The sequence below is a fragment of the Topomyia yanbarensis genome, chromosome 2 (assembly GCF_030247195.1).
Source record: "Topomyia yanbarensis strain Yona2022 chromosome 2, ASM3024719v1, whole genome shotgun sequence".
Taxonomy (NCBI): domain Eukaryota; kingdom Metazoa; phylum Arthropoda; class Insecta; order Diptera; family Culicidae; genus Topomyia; species Topomyia yanbarensis.
This window is the reverse complement of record NC_080671.1, coordinates 272,656,531-272,674,133: the sequence shown is the minus strand read 5'-3', so window position 1 is coordinate 272,674,133 and position 17,603 is coordinate 272,656,531. Positions and strand designations below refer to the sequence as shown.

Sequence of the window (17,603 nt, the reverse complement as noted above, 5' to 3'; positions counted from 1 at the left end):
CTGTTAATCTACGATCTCCGTCTTTTCCCTCATACTTCAACTTCCATTCCGACACTGAAACTCTTTTCATCGGTTTGTAATGTCTCTTTCTGTCTTCCCTGTTCCTACTTCTTCCTTTTCTGTCCTCACTACTCGTTTCCGAAGAGGCCACAGAGCTTTCTGAGGTTGAGCTATTTGAGTCTGAGTACTCACTCGAATTGGATTCTGTAGTTTCTGAAAAAAAGCTTACTCTCCTAGCATGTTTCATTTTATTTTTCTGGCTTGTTGGCATTCGTCTGTATCGGTTTAACTTGACTTCGTTCCAATGCTTTCTCTGTCTAATCTGTACGTTCGAGCTTTCTGACGTGTTTTTAGAATCGCTTTCTGATTCTTCGTGCACCTCGAATGGCTTCGTTACTAGTACATTATCGGATTTTATAACATTTTCAGATGCTTCATCAGAATAGACCTTTCTCATCAAAAAATTTTATATGCAGCACAGCTTCCGTTTTCATCGCTGGATCAATTCTGAATACTGTCACGTTAATTTAGTGTCTCTAACTATTTAAAAAATCAAAAATTCTTCGAGCTGCCCACTTTGATGTTTAAGGTATATTTCGTAGTTATAAGAAAAGGCACTTTATAGTTCAAGAGCAGAAACACGACTGCCAGTTTATTTCCTCTCGACACATTTCGACACCGATACTATCGGCTTCGTGCGCCGTTAAACGATGTTCTTCACGAACACGACAATCCTTCCTTCTAACAAAGTGTTTGCTTAGGCGTGAAACAATTATTAGTATATTCGATTTCATTTTCATACTTATCTTTACAATGTTTAAACTTTGATTTTAATCTATTAAATTCAAATTTCTTCTTTAATCCTCCTCGATTGTTTCCCTCATTCTCTTCTCATTAATTATTTTCTCCGCATTCTCAACCGTTCCGATCTTCTCAATCCTGTAATAGAATTAGAATTATTAGATTCCATTCGTAATCTCGAATGGCCGGAAATGGTCTCCTCTGGAAATCCAGCAAAATTAGGTTCATCATCAGAATCTTCTCTTCTTCTTTTGGGCACATTTTTCTTAAACATCACATTCCTAACCAAACTTTTATTCCCTTCTATTCTCAATTGGTCGCGATGAGCTGTCATAATATGACCTTTGATTGAAATCTGTACCAGATTGAGAGACATCCTCTTCACGAAACTAGCTTCTAACCATCTCTCGTTATCTTTAATGCGGTAATTTTTATACCACAATTTATCCCCTGGCAATAAATATTTGAATTTATCTTCCTGATCCCCGATAGATTTCTCAGATTCTCTCGAATTCTGGGGACAAGACACCAGGTTATTCTTATAATAACTTTTCGGATTGATTAAATCTAATAGAACTTTTGGTTTGTAAGAAAATACATACTCTGAGGGAAACATCCCACTTTTTGTAAGACAACTGTTTCGATAATTTATCAGGAAATAGTTGATTTGGCTTTCTACTTCCAAGTGTTTATACGCCGGTTCTAAAATAAACTTTTTAAAAATCTCTTTCACCGTCCTTACAGTTCTTTCTGCCTGTCCAATGCTGGCAGGATGATATGGAGGGCTTTTTAGGACTATTATTCCTTGTCGTTTCATAAATTCAACGAATTCCGTTGCATTAAATGGTGGCCCACCATCTGTCACAAGGACATCTGGAAGTCCGAATCGAGCGAAAAGGTTCACAAATTTTTTTATGACTTTCTTTGCATCCGTACCATATCGCATGTAATCTAATTCCACCCATTTCGAGTAGCTGTCCACAATTAGCAAAAAATTCTTTTCGCCGAAATAAAAAAATCTGCATGCAACCTACTAAATGGTCTACTGGTGGGTGTCCAGGAGGAAACTTCTGTCTTTTTCGGCGTTATCACTCTACGAATACATACATCACATGTTTTTACATATTGTTCAATGTCAGCATTAATACCGAACCAAAATACTGTTCTACGTGCCAACTGTTTGATTTTAACTATACCAGAGTGATTAGCATGCAGCATGTTCAATATGTTCTGTTGCAATTTTTTTGGTACAACTACTCGTCCGCGGAAAAGAAGACAATCTGCTGATATCTCAAAGTCATTTGATTGGGCTTTTACATTTTTCAAATCACGCTCAATTCGGTCTGGCCAACCATTCTTTAAATACTGTATTATTTTTACAATGAATGGATCGGATTTTGCCTCAGACGCAATTTTTCTAAAATCTATTGGTAATTCGTTTGTAAAATTTAAACTATTTACATAATCCTTGTCTAGACTTCGGGGAACTTCGCTGGAAAGAGGAAATCTGGAGCAGAAATCTGCATTCCCCATTGTATTAGACGGTCTATAACGTATGTCATATCGATAAATAGCTAATTCATTTATATAACGTTGCAATCTAGTAACCGAAATTGCATTCCTCCCTTCTCTTCCAAACACACCTATTAACGGTTTGTGATCTGTATAAATAATAAATTCTTGCCCATACAAATATTTGTGATATTTTTTTATACAACTCACAACCGCCAGTGCTTCAAGATGCAGTATGGGGAATTTTTTTGTGCCTCATTCAAACTAAACGAACAAAACGATATCGGTTTTTCGTGACCTTCAATCTCATGCGCCAAAACACCACCCAAACCATAACCACTTGCATCCGTCACAACTATCAATGGTTTACACGGATCAAAATATTCAAGCGTGCTTGGTTTTAATAGATATTTCTTACATTTTTCAAATTCTTCATCACACTTTGTATCCCAAGTGAATTTCGCATCTTTTTTCAAAAGTTTATAGAAGCAATTCAATTTAGATGAAAGATTTGGAATAAATTTACCGTAAAAATTTATTAACCCAAGAAAAGATTTCAGTTCAGTAGTGTTTTTTGGTGGATTTGCTTTTGCAATCGTTTCAATTTTTTCGGGGCATGGTGAAAGCCCCTTTGCTGATATTATGTGCCCTAGAAAAGACAACTGATCAACGAAAAATTTACATTTACTCAATTTTACTTTAATATTCGCTTCCTTCAATCGCTCCAGTACTAAAAATAATTTATTCTTACAATCATTTATCTTTTCCTGCCACTAAGACATCGTCCAAATAACATGACACTCCTTCAATACCATGTAAAACCTGGTCCATGACTCTTTGACATTCTGCTGCAGATGAAGCCGCGCCTTGAGGCAGTCGATTGTACGTGTACAAGCCTTTAATAGTATTTATCGTCATGAACTTTCTTGCACGTTGTGATAACTGTAGCTGCGTATATGCCCCCGCAAGATCTAAGGAACAAAATACTTTGCATCCAGATAATGTAGCAAAAATATCCTGAGCGAGAGGAAGCGGATAGGTGTTGGGGATTATAAGTTTATTTATTGTCACTTTACAATCTATTACGAGACGAATATCATTGTCTTTTTTTATAATTGCTACTATCGGAGATGCCCACTCACTAGCTTTTATTGGTGTAATAATCCCACTCTGTTCCAAAGAATCTAAATGCTCAATCACTTTATCCTTAATGCGTAACGGAACAGAATAAGCTTTTTTAAAAATTGGTGTATCCTCTCTTAAAATGAGCTCACCTTCAAATCCCACAATTGGATTTGAAAAATCTTTGTTGAACACTGTGTCATATTTTTGTTTTATAAACTCTATTATCACATCTTTTTCATCTTTTGTTTTTAGATTATTAATCAGGTTATTATTAAAAAATTTATTTCTCCAACCTGTGAAAAATACGTCAAGTCAATCGCGTCCTACTAATGGAACGAAATTAGAACTACATCTGAGTATCATCAATGACAGTTTGTAAATTTTATTGTTCAAGGCCACTGTTACGTCAATACAGCCAAGAATACTGTTCACGCCGAAGTGAACATCGTACCAGATAATTATTTTGACCCCCTAAATCGACACCCGCAGATAGTGTGCCAAATCAAATATTTTCACCCCCGGGGAACAGATAACATTATTCTTCAATTTCGATCAGCAGGCGCACACGCAAACCGAAGGCAAACTAACATCATCGTTACCCAGCTGATTGCTGCCAATTATCACTGGAGATGAGCAACAATACTTTTTGCAGTCCGGTGATTTCCACGCAAATTCGTCGCCGTAGATTGAAGATGATCGCACACATTCGGGGCGATCTTGATAATATACCATGCCTGTGGGACCGGACGGGTAGTACAAAGTTTATCGCCGATCAAGACAGTCCAGCGCAACTGACTGTGCGTCGCGCTCGCCGTGCATACGTCGCACGACCGCTTCCCCACAGACCGGGACTTAGAAACAATTTGAAGCAGGAATTAAATATAACAATCATGTAAATAGTGTAAATAAATGTTATGTTGTAAGCGACTTTCTGGTGTTGTGCGGGCTGAAAGTTGTCCAAAGAAGGCGGAAAAGAACGCCCTTTTGCTGGCCTGTGCGGGGCCAGCCAAGTTTGTTTCGTTCCGGGTGCTGTTCGTCCGCCCTGTGTTTCACTGTTTCCCGGGCTTGAGTATCGGCCAGATCCCGGCGTAAACATGGTCCTTCGAGCCGGATAGACCCTCAAGTCCGCAGGATGGCGCTCCATTTACCGCAAGCCAAGCGGTCCGCTGCAAAACGCGCGCAACGATCGCGCTTTTGTTTTCGCGAGCGCCATCGCGATCTACCCGGTCTGTGGGAGAAAATGCAATGGAGACTGCACCCATTTTCCAATACTGCGAAGACGCGGATCGAGATTACTTTCGCTGCTGATTTGGAGAATCGGCGGCCAGCTGGAGAGCTATGCAACAAATCTGCCAGCTGTAGGACGCGTTTTCCATCGCATCATCGACGGAAATGGGTGAGTGCAGTTCCATTCAAGTGTGTGAATAAATCGGTGCGTCTGGTAGTCTTTTTTCTTGCCGTTGACGAGGAAACACAATTCGCGAAAGTTACACACCGACCGCGCTGTAACAGTAGGTCCAAGCAGGACCGATTCGTGGCCACAACACGTCCCGCTTTCGCTGCGATTCTTCGGAACGAGCACCGTTGTGAGCCATTTACGTCATCACATATTAGTGAGCACCCTACGACGAAGACTACCAGCCCGATTCACACTCGAAACCAGCCATATTGTGGCATCAGATGCCAAATCCCACGTCATCAATTCGCGGCAAACCGACGGCCGCTTCATCTAGTGCAGCACAGAACGCCGTTCTTCGTATGTGTCGCCAACAGACAATCGAAACGGCGCGTGATCGTATTTCCCTACATAAGCCTGCACTAGATTTGCTCTACCGGCATTAGAGCTGTATCGTACCCCGTACACACACACTAGGCACATTAAGGATCTCTGGTGGCCAAAATGCGCACAACGTCAACCCACATATACGCACGATTCGTACTTCCTGGAAGCAATTGGCTTCACTTTTCCCGTCAAAGACGACCGAAGGACGATTCTCACACACACACAACCACACACGGATGTCGAGTCACTTTCCGACCTGGGAAGCAACCAAGTGCTTCATATTTCACCGTTGGTGTTTTCTGGTCCCACCAAAGGGCGATTTGGTGGATTTATGATCGCATATTCGCCAGAAATCATGCAACCGGAAGGTGACATTCGTCAAATTCTTCACGTCATCCGTCAGCTCACCCGATACTGGATCAACTTTCCGTGGGATTCTGTTCCTCAACGCACTCCTTGTGGTTGGACCGGAGGAATCCATCTTTTTGCGTGTAATCCGTCCACGGATGTACGGATTGCACCACAAAGTTGATCACATCGCATCACTACACACAGTAAGTTACGACGAAGCGGTTTTGTCATCACCATCAACGAAGCCATAGCAGCAAACACACCCGCCGGACGAGATCCCGGCCCTCACTCAGGGTATAGAGTCGCCAGACGAGATCCTGGCCCAAGCTCGGGGGAATCGAGCAGTTCCTGAAGCATCTGTAAAGAGCACAAGCCTCGCCGGGCGGGTTCTCGGAACCCCCCGGCTGTGACTTGACAATAGTTAAGTACAATTTTTTCGCTCAGCAGCAACGATGTTTGCGTACAGATTTTCTATTCTTTCAGTTTTTCATCGTGATCGTTAACCGCACTATGGTCTGTACGCACATCCATCCGGACAGAATTTCGGACCGTTTTATCACTCATGCACACATCGCCGTATCAACGAAGCTCTACGATCACCAATCCGACAGAATATCGGACTACACCGTCTATGAGCATCATCCCGACAGAATATCGGTATGAAATCACTTACCATCACCACGAACGTTTGTGACGTCACGGGATCACCACTCCAGTAGCAGACTGGACCGCACAGTAGTTTTCTGTGATCGCCGTCGACGAGTCACCATCGCCTAGCAACACTATCTCCGGACAGTTTCCGGCCCGTACTACGTCATCGCAAGAAAAAGACTATACGATCGTCATCACAGCTACACCGCTACTCCATACCAACTAGCGGAATCGTCAAAACTACCAACTCTATCGTAGTTCGGCCCATCTCACTGGCCTAAACAACTACTGATTGAATTTCCTTGATAATTCAAGGCGGGGAGAATGTTCACGCCGAAGTGAACATAGTATCGGAAAATTATTTTGACCGCTAAAATCGACACCAGCTGACAGTGTGCCAAATCGAATAATTTCCCACCCGTGGCACAGATGAATTTCTTCTCCAATTTCGGTCAGCTGGCACACACGTAAAACGAAGGCAAGCTAATATCATTGCTGTTCAGCTGATTGCTGCTGGTCTTTCCAACAATGACTTTTGCAGTCCGGTGGTTTCTACGCAAATTCGTTGCCGTAGTAGCACCGACTGAAGAGGATCGCACACACTCGGGGCGATCATCATCTTTTACCCGTCAGCCCATACCATGCCTGTGGGACCGGACGGGCAGTACAAAGTTTATCGCCGATCAAGACAGTCCAGCACAACTGACTGTGCGTCGCGCTCGCCGTGCATACGTCGCACGGCCGGATCCCCACAGACCGGGACTTAGAAATATTAGAAGCAGTGAAATTTGAATGTAACATATGTAAATAGTGTAAATAAATGTTATGTTATAAGAGACTTTCAGTGTTGTGTGGACTGAAAGTTGTCCAAAGCAGGCGGAAAAGAACGCCCTTCTGCTGGCCTGTGCGGGGCCAGCCAAGTTTGTTTTCGTTTCTGGTGCTGTTCGTCCGCCCTGTGTTTCACTGTTTCCCGGGCTTGAGTATCGGCCAGATCCCGGCGTAAACAAATACTTAATCTCGAACCATCAACAACAGCTAGTTTCCTGTTAGATGGATGGAGAGGTAGATTTTTAAAATGTTCATAAAAAATTTGCTCACTTACCACTGTCACTGCTGAACCACTATCGACTTCCATGCGGAAACCCTTTCCATTAATATGTACATTAATAAAAACAGGTTCATTTACCTTTACCGCGGCTATCGACATGCATTCCAAATCATCATCCGACTCGCTAGGTTGAGAAACATGCATCCTTTTAAAATTAGCTACCTCTTGTTCTTCCGTAGACTCATCAAGAAAACGAACTGATTGCTGTGAGCGCTGACGTTTAAAGCAGTTTTTCTTGATATGTCCTCTGACATTACAAAAACTGCACACCATTGCTTTGTTTTTATTCCAACTGTTCCAACGTGGGCGCGAACCTGATCGACTGCGATCATAACGCTGATAACGTCTCTCTCGCTCATCAGACCCATGTTGTCTCTGCAAAAACTCATCTCTTCTAGCATTTCTCTGTTCGCTGTCAAACTGGTCATCTCTTCTGACACCCAGCCGTTCAATGGCACTCACTCTCTCGTTAGTTTGCTCCAGCAACATCGCGCGTCGTGCGAGACGCTCTCTCGATATAAGGATTCTCTCCACCTCTTCAAGCGTCGGTTCCTCTTCCTCCATCAACCTTTCCCTTACTTTAATATCGTAGGCTCCGAGAACCAATCGGTCTCTTGCCATGGCGTCTTTCATTGTGCCAAAACCACAATTTTCAGCTAACAGTTTTACATCTATGATGAAATCTTCCACTGATTCATCCTTGCGCTGACAACGCTCATAAAACAAAGCCTTTTGTACCATTTTGCCATCTTTTTTGTCGAACCTTTCTTTAAGTCGCGCTGTCATGTCGTCATACACCAATGTATCGATATCCACACCTGGATACAATTTTTTTAATTCATTAAAAACAGTAGCACCACTAACTGTAATAAACAGCGACTTACGACTTGCTTCAGGAATATTGTTGTAATTGAACACGTAGCGTAAGCGCTCAAGATAATTACCAAACGACGTTCCTGGTACATATGGTTCTACTGAACCGATAAAGGTAGACATTTTGTTTTTCCTTCCTTTCAATAAAGACAATAGCTTTGTTCTAACTTTTAACTTTTTTTTACGCACACGAAACTATTCGTTTTACAGCCGACAAGGAAAATAAAATAAATATCACTTTTTAACTTTCACGCGTAATCCTTTTAATCTTCGTCGCCACTTTGATGTTTAAGGTATATTTCGTAGTTATAAGAAAAGGCACTTTATAGTTCAAGAGCAGAAACACGACTGCCAGTTTATTTCCTCTCGACACATTTCGACACCGATACTATCGGCTTCGTGCGCCGTTAAACGATGTTCTTCACGAACACGACACCCACTTTACTCTGTATTCCCCTGTCCTATTTTACCTCGATTCTCCATACTTTTTCACCATTTGGATGAACTTCGAGTGGGGAATATGAAAGAAAGTTACGGCGGGTAACCTATAACATAGTTCCAGTAGCCGGCATCTGTTTTAATCTGGCTATTCTCCGTTTCGTTTACTGGGTATGAACTCCAAGAGTTCATTCCAATTTGTCAAAAACATTATTTTGACGTAGATGAACCCTAAAACATTGTTGCAGAATATACCGATTTATCGATATTTAAACCGATTTTCAATTTCAATACCAATAAAGTTACTAAAAATACCGATTTCTATTTTCTTACCAAAAAATTCACGATTTTCATATAATAAGATCAACTAATATTACGTATGGGCCTTTTTAGAAAATGTCTTCACCTTTCCACATCAAATCATCCGGAAATTGATTCAGCAATCTGCCAGGTTACTATCAAAATTTCAAATGAAGCTCAACAACCGATTCTGAAATTGATTGAGCTCGGTAGGTTTGATTACATAACATTAGAATGATCTATAATTTAAAACCAATAATTTGTAGGTAACTTTTGGTTAGCATACATCTTCACACCAATAAATACCTATTTTTATTTAGAACTATGCCGATATTAGATTTGTTCCAGTACCAGTAGAAAGTGGAAGTACTCCGGAGCAATCAAAGAGAAAATCGTTCCTATGTTCTTCTCTTTTTTCTGCTTCCGTTAGCAAACCGGAGTAAAAAGGAAATATTTTTTGCTTCTGTTTGCTCCGGAGCAACTTCTGTGTACTAGAGCAAACCTATTATACAAAACCATCTGACAACGCTGCTCTAAAGTGAAAAGTGCTCTTACAACATCGATGACATCTTTTTTGTTTTTTCTGTTTTCTCTACCTATCTGGTGTGTTTCATCCTGCCAAGGAATCCAAAAAAAAAGTTTTGGGAGGGAACGACTGGTAACTTTAAGTTAAATTTTTTGGAGTTATTTGCTTTTATTACAACTATTGACGGACGTTTCATTGCAGGATATATATGAAGCCGAAAACACCCACAACAATAGGGTAACTAACATAAACCTCGCCGGAAACAAAGTGATAGTCGCACGGTTGAGTGAACGAATCGATTTTCTGAGACTGGAAACGTACACGTAAGGTTGTCAGATCGATTGGGGATTTACGTCTGCATATGGGCGAAGTAAGTTCTATGTTTCAAGCATTTTTTAAGCTCACCTAGGGCGCAGACAGATTTTACTTGTTCTTTTAAAATACTGTATATTCTAAGTAATTTAATTTTCAGTCTGTAATGAGTATGTCATCAAGTGCCTTAATTCTTATTCGTTTTAGCCCACGTACGCAGTGGTTCGGCAGGAAGCATTAGTTTATTTCAGCAATCCGCCGGCTCAAATCCGTCCAGAGCGTTGCCAGCTCAACATCACGCATCCGAGGAGGAACTTCGATGTATCCTGGAGTTTAACCAGCAGGGTCACCGGTGACATGTTTGGAAGTGGCGGGCGGTACAGTCATTACTGGCAGCCAGGGCCACACTGTTAACGTTTTCCAGCTCGATAGCCACCTATTGCAGTTCACCCTAAACGGCCATTGCGGTCCTATCACATCTATTTTCATAGACCAGTGGCAGGCCGAGATGGGCGCATCTGGTTGCCAGGATGGTGTGCTATATGTGTGGGACTTGATACGGGGTATGTCAGCCAAATTTACGGTATGGCTTAAATCTACATAATTAAATTGATTGGTTATTTATAGGTGCCTGTATGTACAAAATTGAAGCTCATAACGACTCAATCGTCGCACTTGCCTGTTCCACGAGTTACGCAATATCGCTCGGACTGAACGAACGAATACGGTTCTGGGATAGATTTCAGGGTCAGCCGCTCAACACCATGACCGTCAGTCATGCATATTCATCGCTTGTGATGCTGACGCCGTCCCTTCTCGTGACTGGAAAGCCAGCCCGAATAGATATGCACAACAGTATTACAGCAGTTTTTATTGTCATATTACAACGAAAAACAATGTTATTCTGGAAAATTTACAATAGAAATATAATCACATTTGTTGTTTCTACATCCAATTTCATTGTAAACCCGATTTTTACATGGAGAAAGGGGGTCGTTAAGGGATGAAAAAATTGATCTTTTCCCATACATTCTGAAATCAAAAACATCGATTTACATTGTTTTTCCGTTGTAGATTTTGGAGGCATGAAGGACTGCATCATAAGTAAATTGATGTTACAACAAAAGTTGTTGTTAACAAATAAAACTGTTGTAAATTCAACGTTTCTGCGATCGACTTTGATATTACTTTCTGTTCGGGAGGTTAGTCGAAGATAACTTTCGTAGAAAAATTTTCAATCTAATCTCATCACATTTAGGATTCGGGAAGTCAGGCTTGACTGTTCCAATTCACAGCTAAGTCCGAATATTATGCTACCTGCCAGTGGTTTGGTAATTTGTGACTACGGAAATCAAATGAGACTCGTTCGTTTCCCTCTTGTTGCGTCGGAAAAGTGGTTCGGTCGGGGGAATCGTAATCGATCAGCTAACGAAAACAAATGTACAGCAGCAGCTTCTGAACGAAGCCATTGCTAGCACGAGTTTTTGATTTGAAAGGATAGTTGCTGAGGACCATTCTCACAATAGTATAAAAGTTCTAACCTCAAAAACAGACAACAATAAAATGTATTTCTTTCAGAGTTTATAATATCCATTACATGATCAAATCCGCTGATGGGTTAGGCTTTGGATTCGGCTATATTCCATCGTCATTGAAGCTAGATCATAGAATCATGTTAATTTGACAGACTGCAAGTGTTATTAGTAGCACAAACAGCTAGCAGCCCAGCTAGTATTTTTCTTTCAGCTTGCAACCAACCTGGTTATATTGATGTCAATGCTAAACTCGCTGTTGCAGCTGTATGGTCGCTATACTGTCCAATGTGTTATGGGATTCGCTATTAACATGGGACAGTTATGCTTAGAGCACCAGATTCTAAAAGCAACCAATTTTGGCCAATGACTGGAGAGAAAATCACGCGTAACAATTAATAATAAATTGTTGCTGAGTAATTTTTGTTGTACATGAATAAAACATACCGATTGCCTCGTTACCTATGCTGTCGTGATCCGCATAACAGTCCCATTTGGGTTTCCTATGCAGATGGGACAGTTATGCGCATCACGGCAGTATGGCTAAATAACCATTAGAAAGGTTATGAGCTTATGTTGTCGCATTTTATAATCATTTATACTACGTAACAATTAATAATAAGTTACATTATTGCTGAGTATTGTTTGTTGTACATGAATAAAACATACCGATTTCCTCGTTACCTATGGCTAAAAAACCATTAAAAAGGTTATGAGTTTATTGTTGTCGCATTTATAATCATTTATACTACTTTCAAGTGATCGATTTTAAAGATACGACTCGAACTTTAACCACCCCTTCATCGCGCCATCAAAATAAAAATAAGTCATACTCCTAATGAACTAATATTTATTAAAATATTTACTATATAAAAACATAGACCTGATAGTTCGTTTGCAAAAAAACACCGAAGCACAGTGAGTTGGTGTTAGTGCTCTATCTTTGATCCTAGTGCTGCAGGATTTGGTCAACATTTGTACTATTTTTATTCAATCAACTTCAAGGAAAATGTATCACGTTAACGCTATATATATGGACTTCTAAATTTGGTAATTGTTCCGAATCACACTTAACCTGGCCTTGGGTACAAGATATTTGCTTGATCTACCACGAGCCTGGTCCTGCCGGAGTGTTTGCCTCGCCCGATACCGGGGCAACCTGTCCTAGCGAGGCTGCCTCTTGTGAATCGAAATCGCTGAACATTCCGATGAGGGCATGTCCAACGGTGTTACCGACGGAGCCGATCGCTACACTACCAGCAGTAGCTGCGATTTGAGCAATTAATCCAAAGGCCTGGTTGGGAGCTACCATTGGTGCAGCGACAGCCGAGTGTGACGCAGGCTGGACCATCGGCTAACTCGATTCCGGCGAGGTGGAGCGGCTGCAACTGGTGCGGACCTATGTTGCGATGTATATAATTTCAAGGATTACCAGAGATTACCAATTACCAGAAATCATCAAAATGTTTTGTGGCTAACGTTGTAATTCAGAAAAAAAAACAAAACCAGTTAAATTGATCGCAACAAATAAAATCGCTTTCTTCAACGAATCGTGGACAAGAAAATCCAAATGCCAAATTTAACGGAACATTGCCTAATGACGTCAAATAAAAATGAAAGCCTAGCGAGCTTGTTAATACAAGATATTCGCATTAAAAAGTAAACCAAATCAAGTTTCTCATACTGTGGTCGAATAAAAAAAATTCCAAGTCTATGTAAACAAGCGCTGCGAAATGTCAAAAAAGTGAGGTTAAACATTTTCATCCAATGTTCTACGGCGAGAGGTTCATTTTAGTTTGTTTACATTGCTAATGAATTTTGTACTGCGATTCACCACTTCATTTACCGCGTTGCCAAGAACTTAAGTGAAAATATTCAAAGCAGTGCTGCCCAAACGCACATTTTAAGTCCCACCATTCTTGCTGAGGTGAAAAAAATATTCAACATTCTTGCATATTTCAAATTTTAAAAAATCATTAAAAAATCATGATAGCTCCTAAAAATCTCATTTTTATGGAAATGTTCTTATCAATGTGTAATCTTTCGATTAAAAATAAGAAAAACAGATGTTAGGTCGGATGAGAAAGGTCTATTATGCACTGAAATGGGATGTTCTGGAAATTCAAGTTTCGATGGTTCTGGTTTTAATCGTGTTATTCGAATTCACTAATTATTTTTCTAAACGCTTTTTCCTTTCTACATTCTCCTCTGCTTCTTTCTATCCCCTTCTATCCATAGCAATTTCTTTTTCCCTTTGCTCTTTTTGTTGCTGTGTCGTTTGAATTACAAGCGATTTAAAATGTTGTATTAGTTCTGATGAATTTTCTATTTTACCCTGTTCAAATAATTTCAATCTTTCCATAATTTGCTCAGAGCATTAAGTGAATTTTTCATCTGCTGTTGTTTAAATTGTAATGTTTCAATGTTCGTTCTTCCGCTGGCATTCTCTTCTTCCTCTGCTTCCACAATATCTAATGTATGCCCAGAACCGGTTTCATTTAATGTTTCAATTTCGCTTCGTACTACCACTAATGCTTGGCTCAGATTCTGCTCTAGCTGTTGAGGTTCGAAAAACCTTTCAGCAGCTGTAGGTGTAAAATCTGGAAAATTCTATTGAAAAATGTGCGATACTAGCTTTCCTAATTTTCTTAATTCGAACATACAGTGTGTTTGGTTCATGGTTAAGAATCTCTCGGGGGGTGATAGACTGCCATATTTGGAGAAAAAAAATTGTTCTACACATACCATCAAATCTCAACTGTTACAGAGTTATTGAACTTTTTGTCTAAAAACTTATTTGTCTTAAAATACCTCTAACTTCAAAAGTATAATTTGTATTTTAAATGTTTTAGTTCCATTCGAAAGGTGAGAAAATTTCGCATTGAGTGATGCCCTCACAAGTATCAGCTAATGAGTTTAAGTAGCCTTTTCAAAGTAATTTATTGAAAATTAAACAATTTTAAACGATTTTTCGATCATTTCTTGAAAATCCTAATAGTTAACCTCATCATTTTAATAACTCAGATTGTTAGTCTTGATGAGCTGCTTAATTCGTTCTTTGACATGATACACTTACCTTTTCTTATTTTCACGGTTTTGGGTTATTCAACTTGGATATTTTTATCTCATTTTCACTAGTACCAGCTCTAATTGAAAAATTATGGCACTTATTGTTCTTTTTTTTCTTTTTATTCGAAATACAGGAAAATTTTACAGTGAAAAATGTATTAATACCTTTCAGTTAAGTGAATTTAGTATTCTTTTAAAAGAAAATTAGTTTAAAGTTAGTGCTATTATTAGCATTTTCGTTAATTTTCTTAAAATAGTAAATAATAAACATCACCATTATTATCATGGAAATAATGCACCTCAGCAAGTTCTACAGTTCTTTCTTTGACTCCATTCAATTATCTCTTTTGGTTTCGACGCAAAATCGTTTTTATCACATCGCTTCATATGCAAAAATACCGATTTCGAACCCACTACATGTCTGGCGAGGTCATGCTGTGTTAACTATTAAATAGCAACAAAATGAAAAGAGATATAGACAGTGTCAAATAAAAAGTTATAGAGAACATTAAGGGGCATCAAATGAACAATAGTAACGATAAATTTTGTTGATTAATAATTAGAATAATTAAAAAAACTCTCCAAAAAACACAAATTTTGAGTTATTTCGTTAGTAAAAACGCTTTTAATCCACCTAACAGTGTGATGAGACATTTCTTATAACTCTTATCACTCTCTTCGGATATTGTATCGTTTGAGAACATTTAGATCTTGATGCATCGCGATGTTTTTGATAACACATACTACATGGGATAGTGGCAGGACTCAGAGAATCGCTCAAATCAGCATAGGACAACATCAGTGCTAGAAATCTCAAACCAAATCAATGGGAAAGCGAAAAATGGCCCATAAAATAGACATACAAACGAATTATTGTTAATGCTCTGTTAATAAAATATCTAAATTGTGGTAGGAAAACTGAATTTTCCTAAAGGGGTTATATATTGTACTGAGCCAAAAAATTCGAATTTTTTTTTGAATCGATTTGAAGTTTATACTTTACTCAAATTTCCAACGCGACTGAGAACTAAGAAATCAACGCTTTTTCTTGAAAACTACTAGCAGTGACACCATTCAAAGAAAATCAACAGTGAATATTTCCAGTGTTTTATATTCTAGATTGCATGATTCAGTGATCGAAACCCAAAACTTCATAAAGTATTTGAAATTATTAAATTAAAATTTGTTTTTGCTATTGAAATTGACAAAATGATAGTATCGCCCCTTTGGCGATTGTTTACTTTTTCGGTCCCACCTATCAGCATTGAAGTATTGCCCTTACGTTTTTTACAATAACTACAGTTTTACACCACCGATTTCGTCCGGGTTTTTCAATAGCGATCATTGTTACTATTTACAGCTGGTATCAGCTTGATAATCCTAAAAAATACGAAAAAACAGTTTCGCCTCTAAACTGCTAGCAAAAAAAGTATCGCCCTGATTGTTTGCATGGAGCGTGGAGGGCGAAACTTTAAATAAACAAACAAAAATACAGTTTCGCGCGTTGTATTTTTTGCTGTAGTTTAAGAAAGCAAAATCGTAGAATCCAAATTTTTAGGTTAATTTGTTGCGCTTCAAAGCCCTCATTCGCATGTATGAAAAAAAAACCTTATGTTTATATTTGTAAGTATCGCCCTTTTCACAAAAAAAGCGTTGAAATGGAATCACAGATCCTGATATCACGCTATCTCTGAAGTGCATGCGTGCATAGTTCCAAATTTTACTTCGACTTCGACTTTTTCTAAAGGTGACTTCCCAGTAGTATCCTTGATTTGAATTATTATCGCTAATCCTAATGCTAATGAACAAATAAAAACCTCTCGAAAACGAACCATTTGCGAAAATCATCATCATTACTGGAATTTTCATTTTCACGAAACTTTTCGATAACCTTTCGTCACTTGCGTTAATGCACTGGGTGCACAGTGCTCTGAAAACCTAGCGAAATCGTGTTAGGGCACCAGCGGGTCTAATTCAGAGCTATCTGCGCGGCGAGTTAAATCTGTAAAGAATACTACAAATTAATTTCTCTTCCATCATTTTCAGTTCAGCAATTCGAGAGATCGTGCTCACCGCAAGCCATGAAAAATAGACTACGTTGTGAAGCGATGGTCACTATTTATTAAAAAATCACGGTTAAATAAAAATAAAACTATTAAAAAATTTCAAATAGTTTTCAATTTTCACAAACTTATTAGGAAAAATTGTTTAATAAGCTTACGTAATATTGTGTAGGAAAAAAGCTGAAAGTTTCAGTATTTTCTCCATCTGCAACATATAAACCCTTAAGTATACCAATTAATTGGTATACGAATTGGAATAAGTTCGCCAAATTTTGGAAGAAGTCTATAAAATAACCCCTTGAAAGCTACCTAAAAATTGTTGTAGTTCGATGCAATAAAAAATCCCCAAAAATTAAATGTACCTATTAATGTGAAATAATACATACAATAAAGAATAATACATACAATAAAGACCCATTTTTATCTATCTCATGGTGTATTTTAGGCTGACAAAATGGGGACATTGACTAAATCGGGCAATTTTTTTTCTTTATAATAAACTGAAGCTGTTAAAATATTCTTCCCGTCCCTTGATGTAGTCTGATAACTATTTCTGATTATGATGAACTTTTTATTTTTACATATTTCCATCTTCATGATAAGGAAAACATGCGCAAGAAAGGATTTACTCCAATTCAGTCTTGTTCGTCTGCTAGAGCCCATCAAACATATGTTCATATTTGGTTGATAAAATCGGGGTTTCAATGTATTATAATAGATATTCAGCATTCGAAGAAGTTTCTTGTGAACGAGTGTAGAACGACTTTGTTTCTACTTGCTTGCCAGAAATTCGGTTTGGTGAAAATCGATCATACTGTCCAAACGGCATAATTCCGAAACCGTAATTTTTGAAGTTTTAAAATTATGCAGAATTAATTTTTCAGAAAATATTAACAGAGTTCGTGTTGTCTTTAGCGAATTTGTTGAGACTTTATTATAATCATGAATATTAACCTGAGAAAATTCACCATAAATACTTCTTGGACGATATACCGTCAAAATTATTATATCAAATGATGCGCTGTTTAACGTTTGTAAAACTCATTGAAGATACTAAACCCCTAAAATTGGCGGTTTCAAAATGATGCTATCTTAACCTTAAATTACTGTTTTTGAACATTTGACCTATACATATAATTGGTCATACAACAAAAATCAA

The 17,603-nt window shown here is 38.7% G+C and overlaps 2 protein-coding genes and 1 long non-coding RNA gene across 10 annotated transcripts in view; 1 reads left to right on the top strand and 2 right to left on the bottom strand.

The window, feature by feature from the left end:
* Window positions 1–17,603, bottom strand: part of LOC131678512 (nose resistant to fluoxetine protein 6) — a 1,156,332-nt gene that overhangs the window by 116,424 nt on the left and 1,022,305 nt on the right. The window lies entirely within an intron of this gene.
* On the bottom strand, window positions 619–8,331 carry LOC131678515 (uncharacterized). Its single transcript, XM_058958726.1, has 2 exons — window positions 7,410–8,331; window positions 619–939 (listed from the first exon to the last, which is right to left on the bottom strand). Exons 1-2 carry the CDS (start codon window positions 8,325–8,327, stop codon window positions 934–936), a joined length of 924 nt encoding a protein of 307 aa, XP_058814709.1. The 5' UTR covers window positions 8,328–8,331; the 3' UTR covers window positions 619–933.
* LOC131678517 (uncharacterized) lies at window positions 9,396–10,741 on the top strand. 2 transcript variants are annotated; one of them, XR_009303667.1, is made up of 4 exons: window positions 9,396–9,610; window positions 9,670–9,838; window positions 9,988–10,343; window positions 10,408–10,741. It is a non-coding gene; the product is annotated as an uncharacterized LOC131678517 (long non-coding RNA). The 2 variants fall into 2 exon arrangements; XR_009303666.1 differs by having other exon boundaries at window positions 9,396–9,838.

What these genes read in the sequence shown, in the direction of transcription:
- LOC131678515 (XM_058958726.1), bottom strand. Translation starts at nt 8,327, where the DNA reads ATGTCTACCTTTATCGGTTCAGTAGAACCATATGTACCAGGAACGTCG.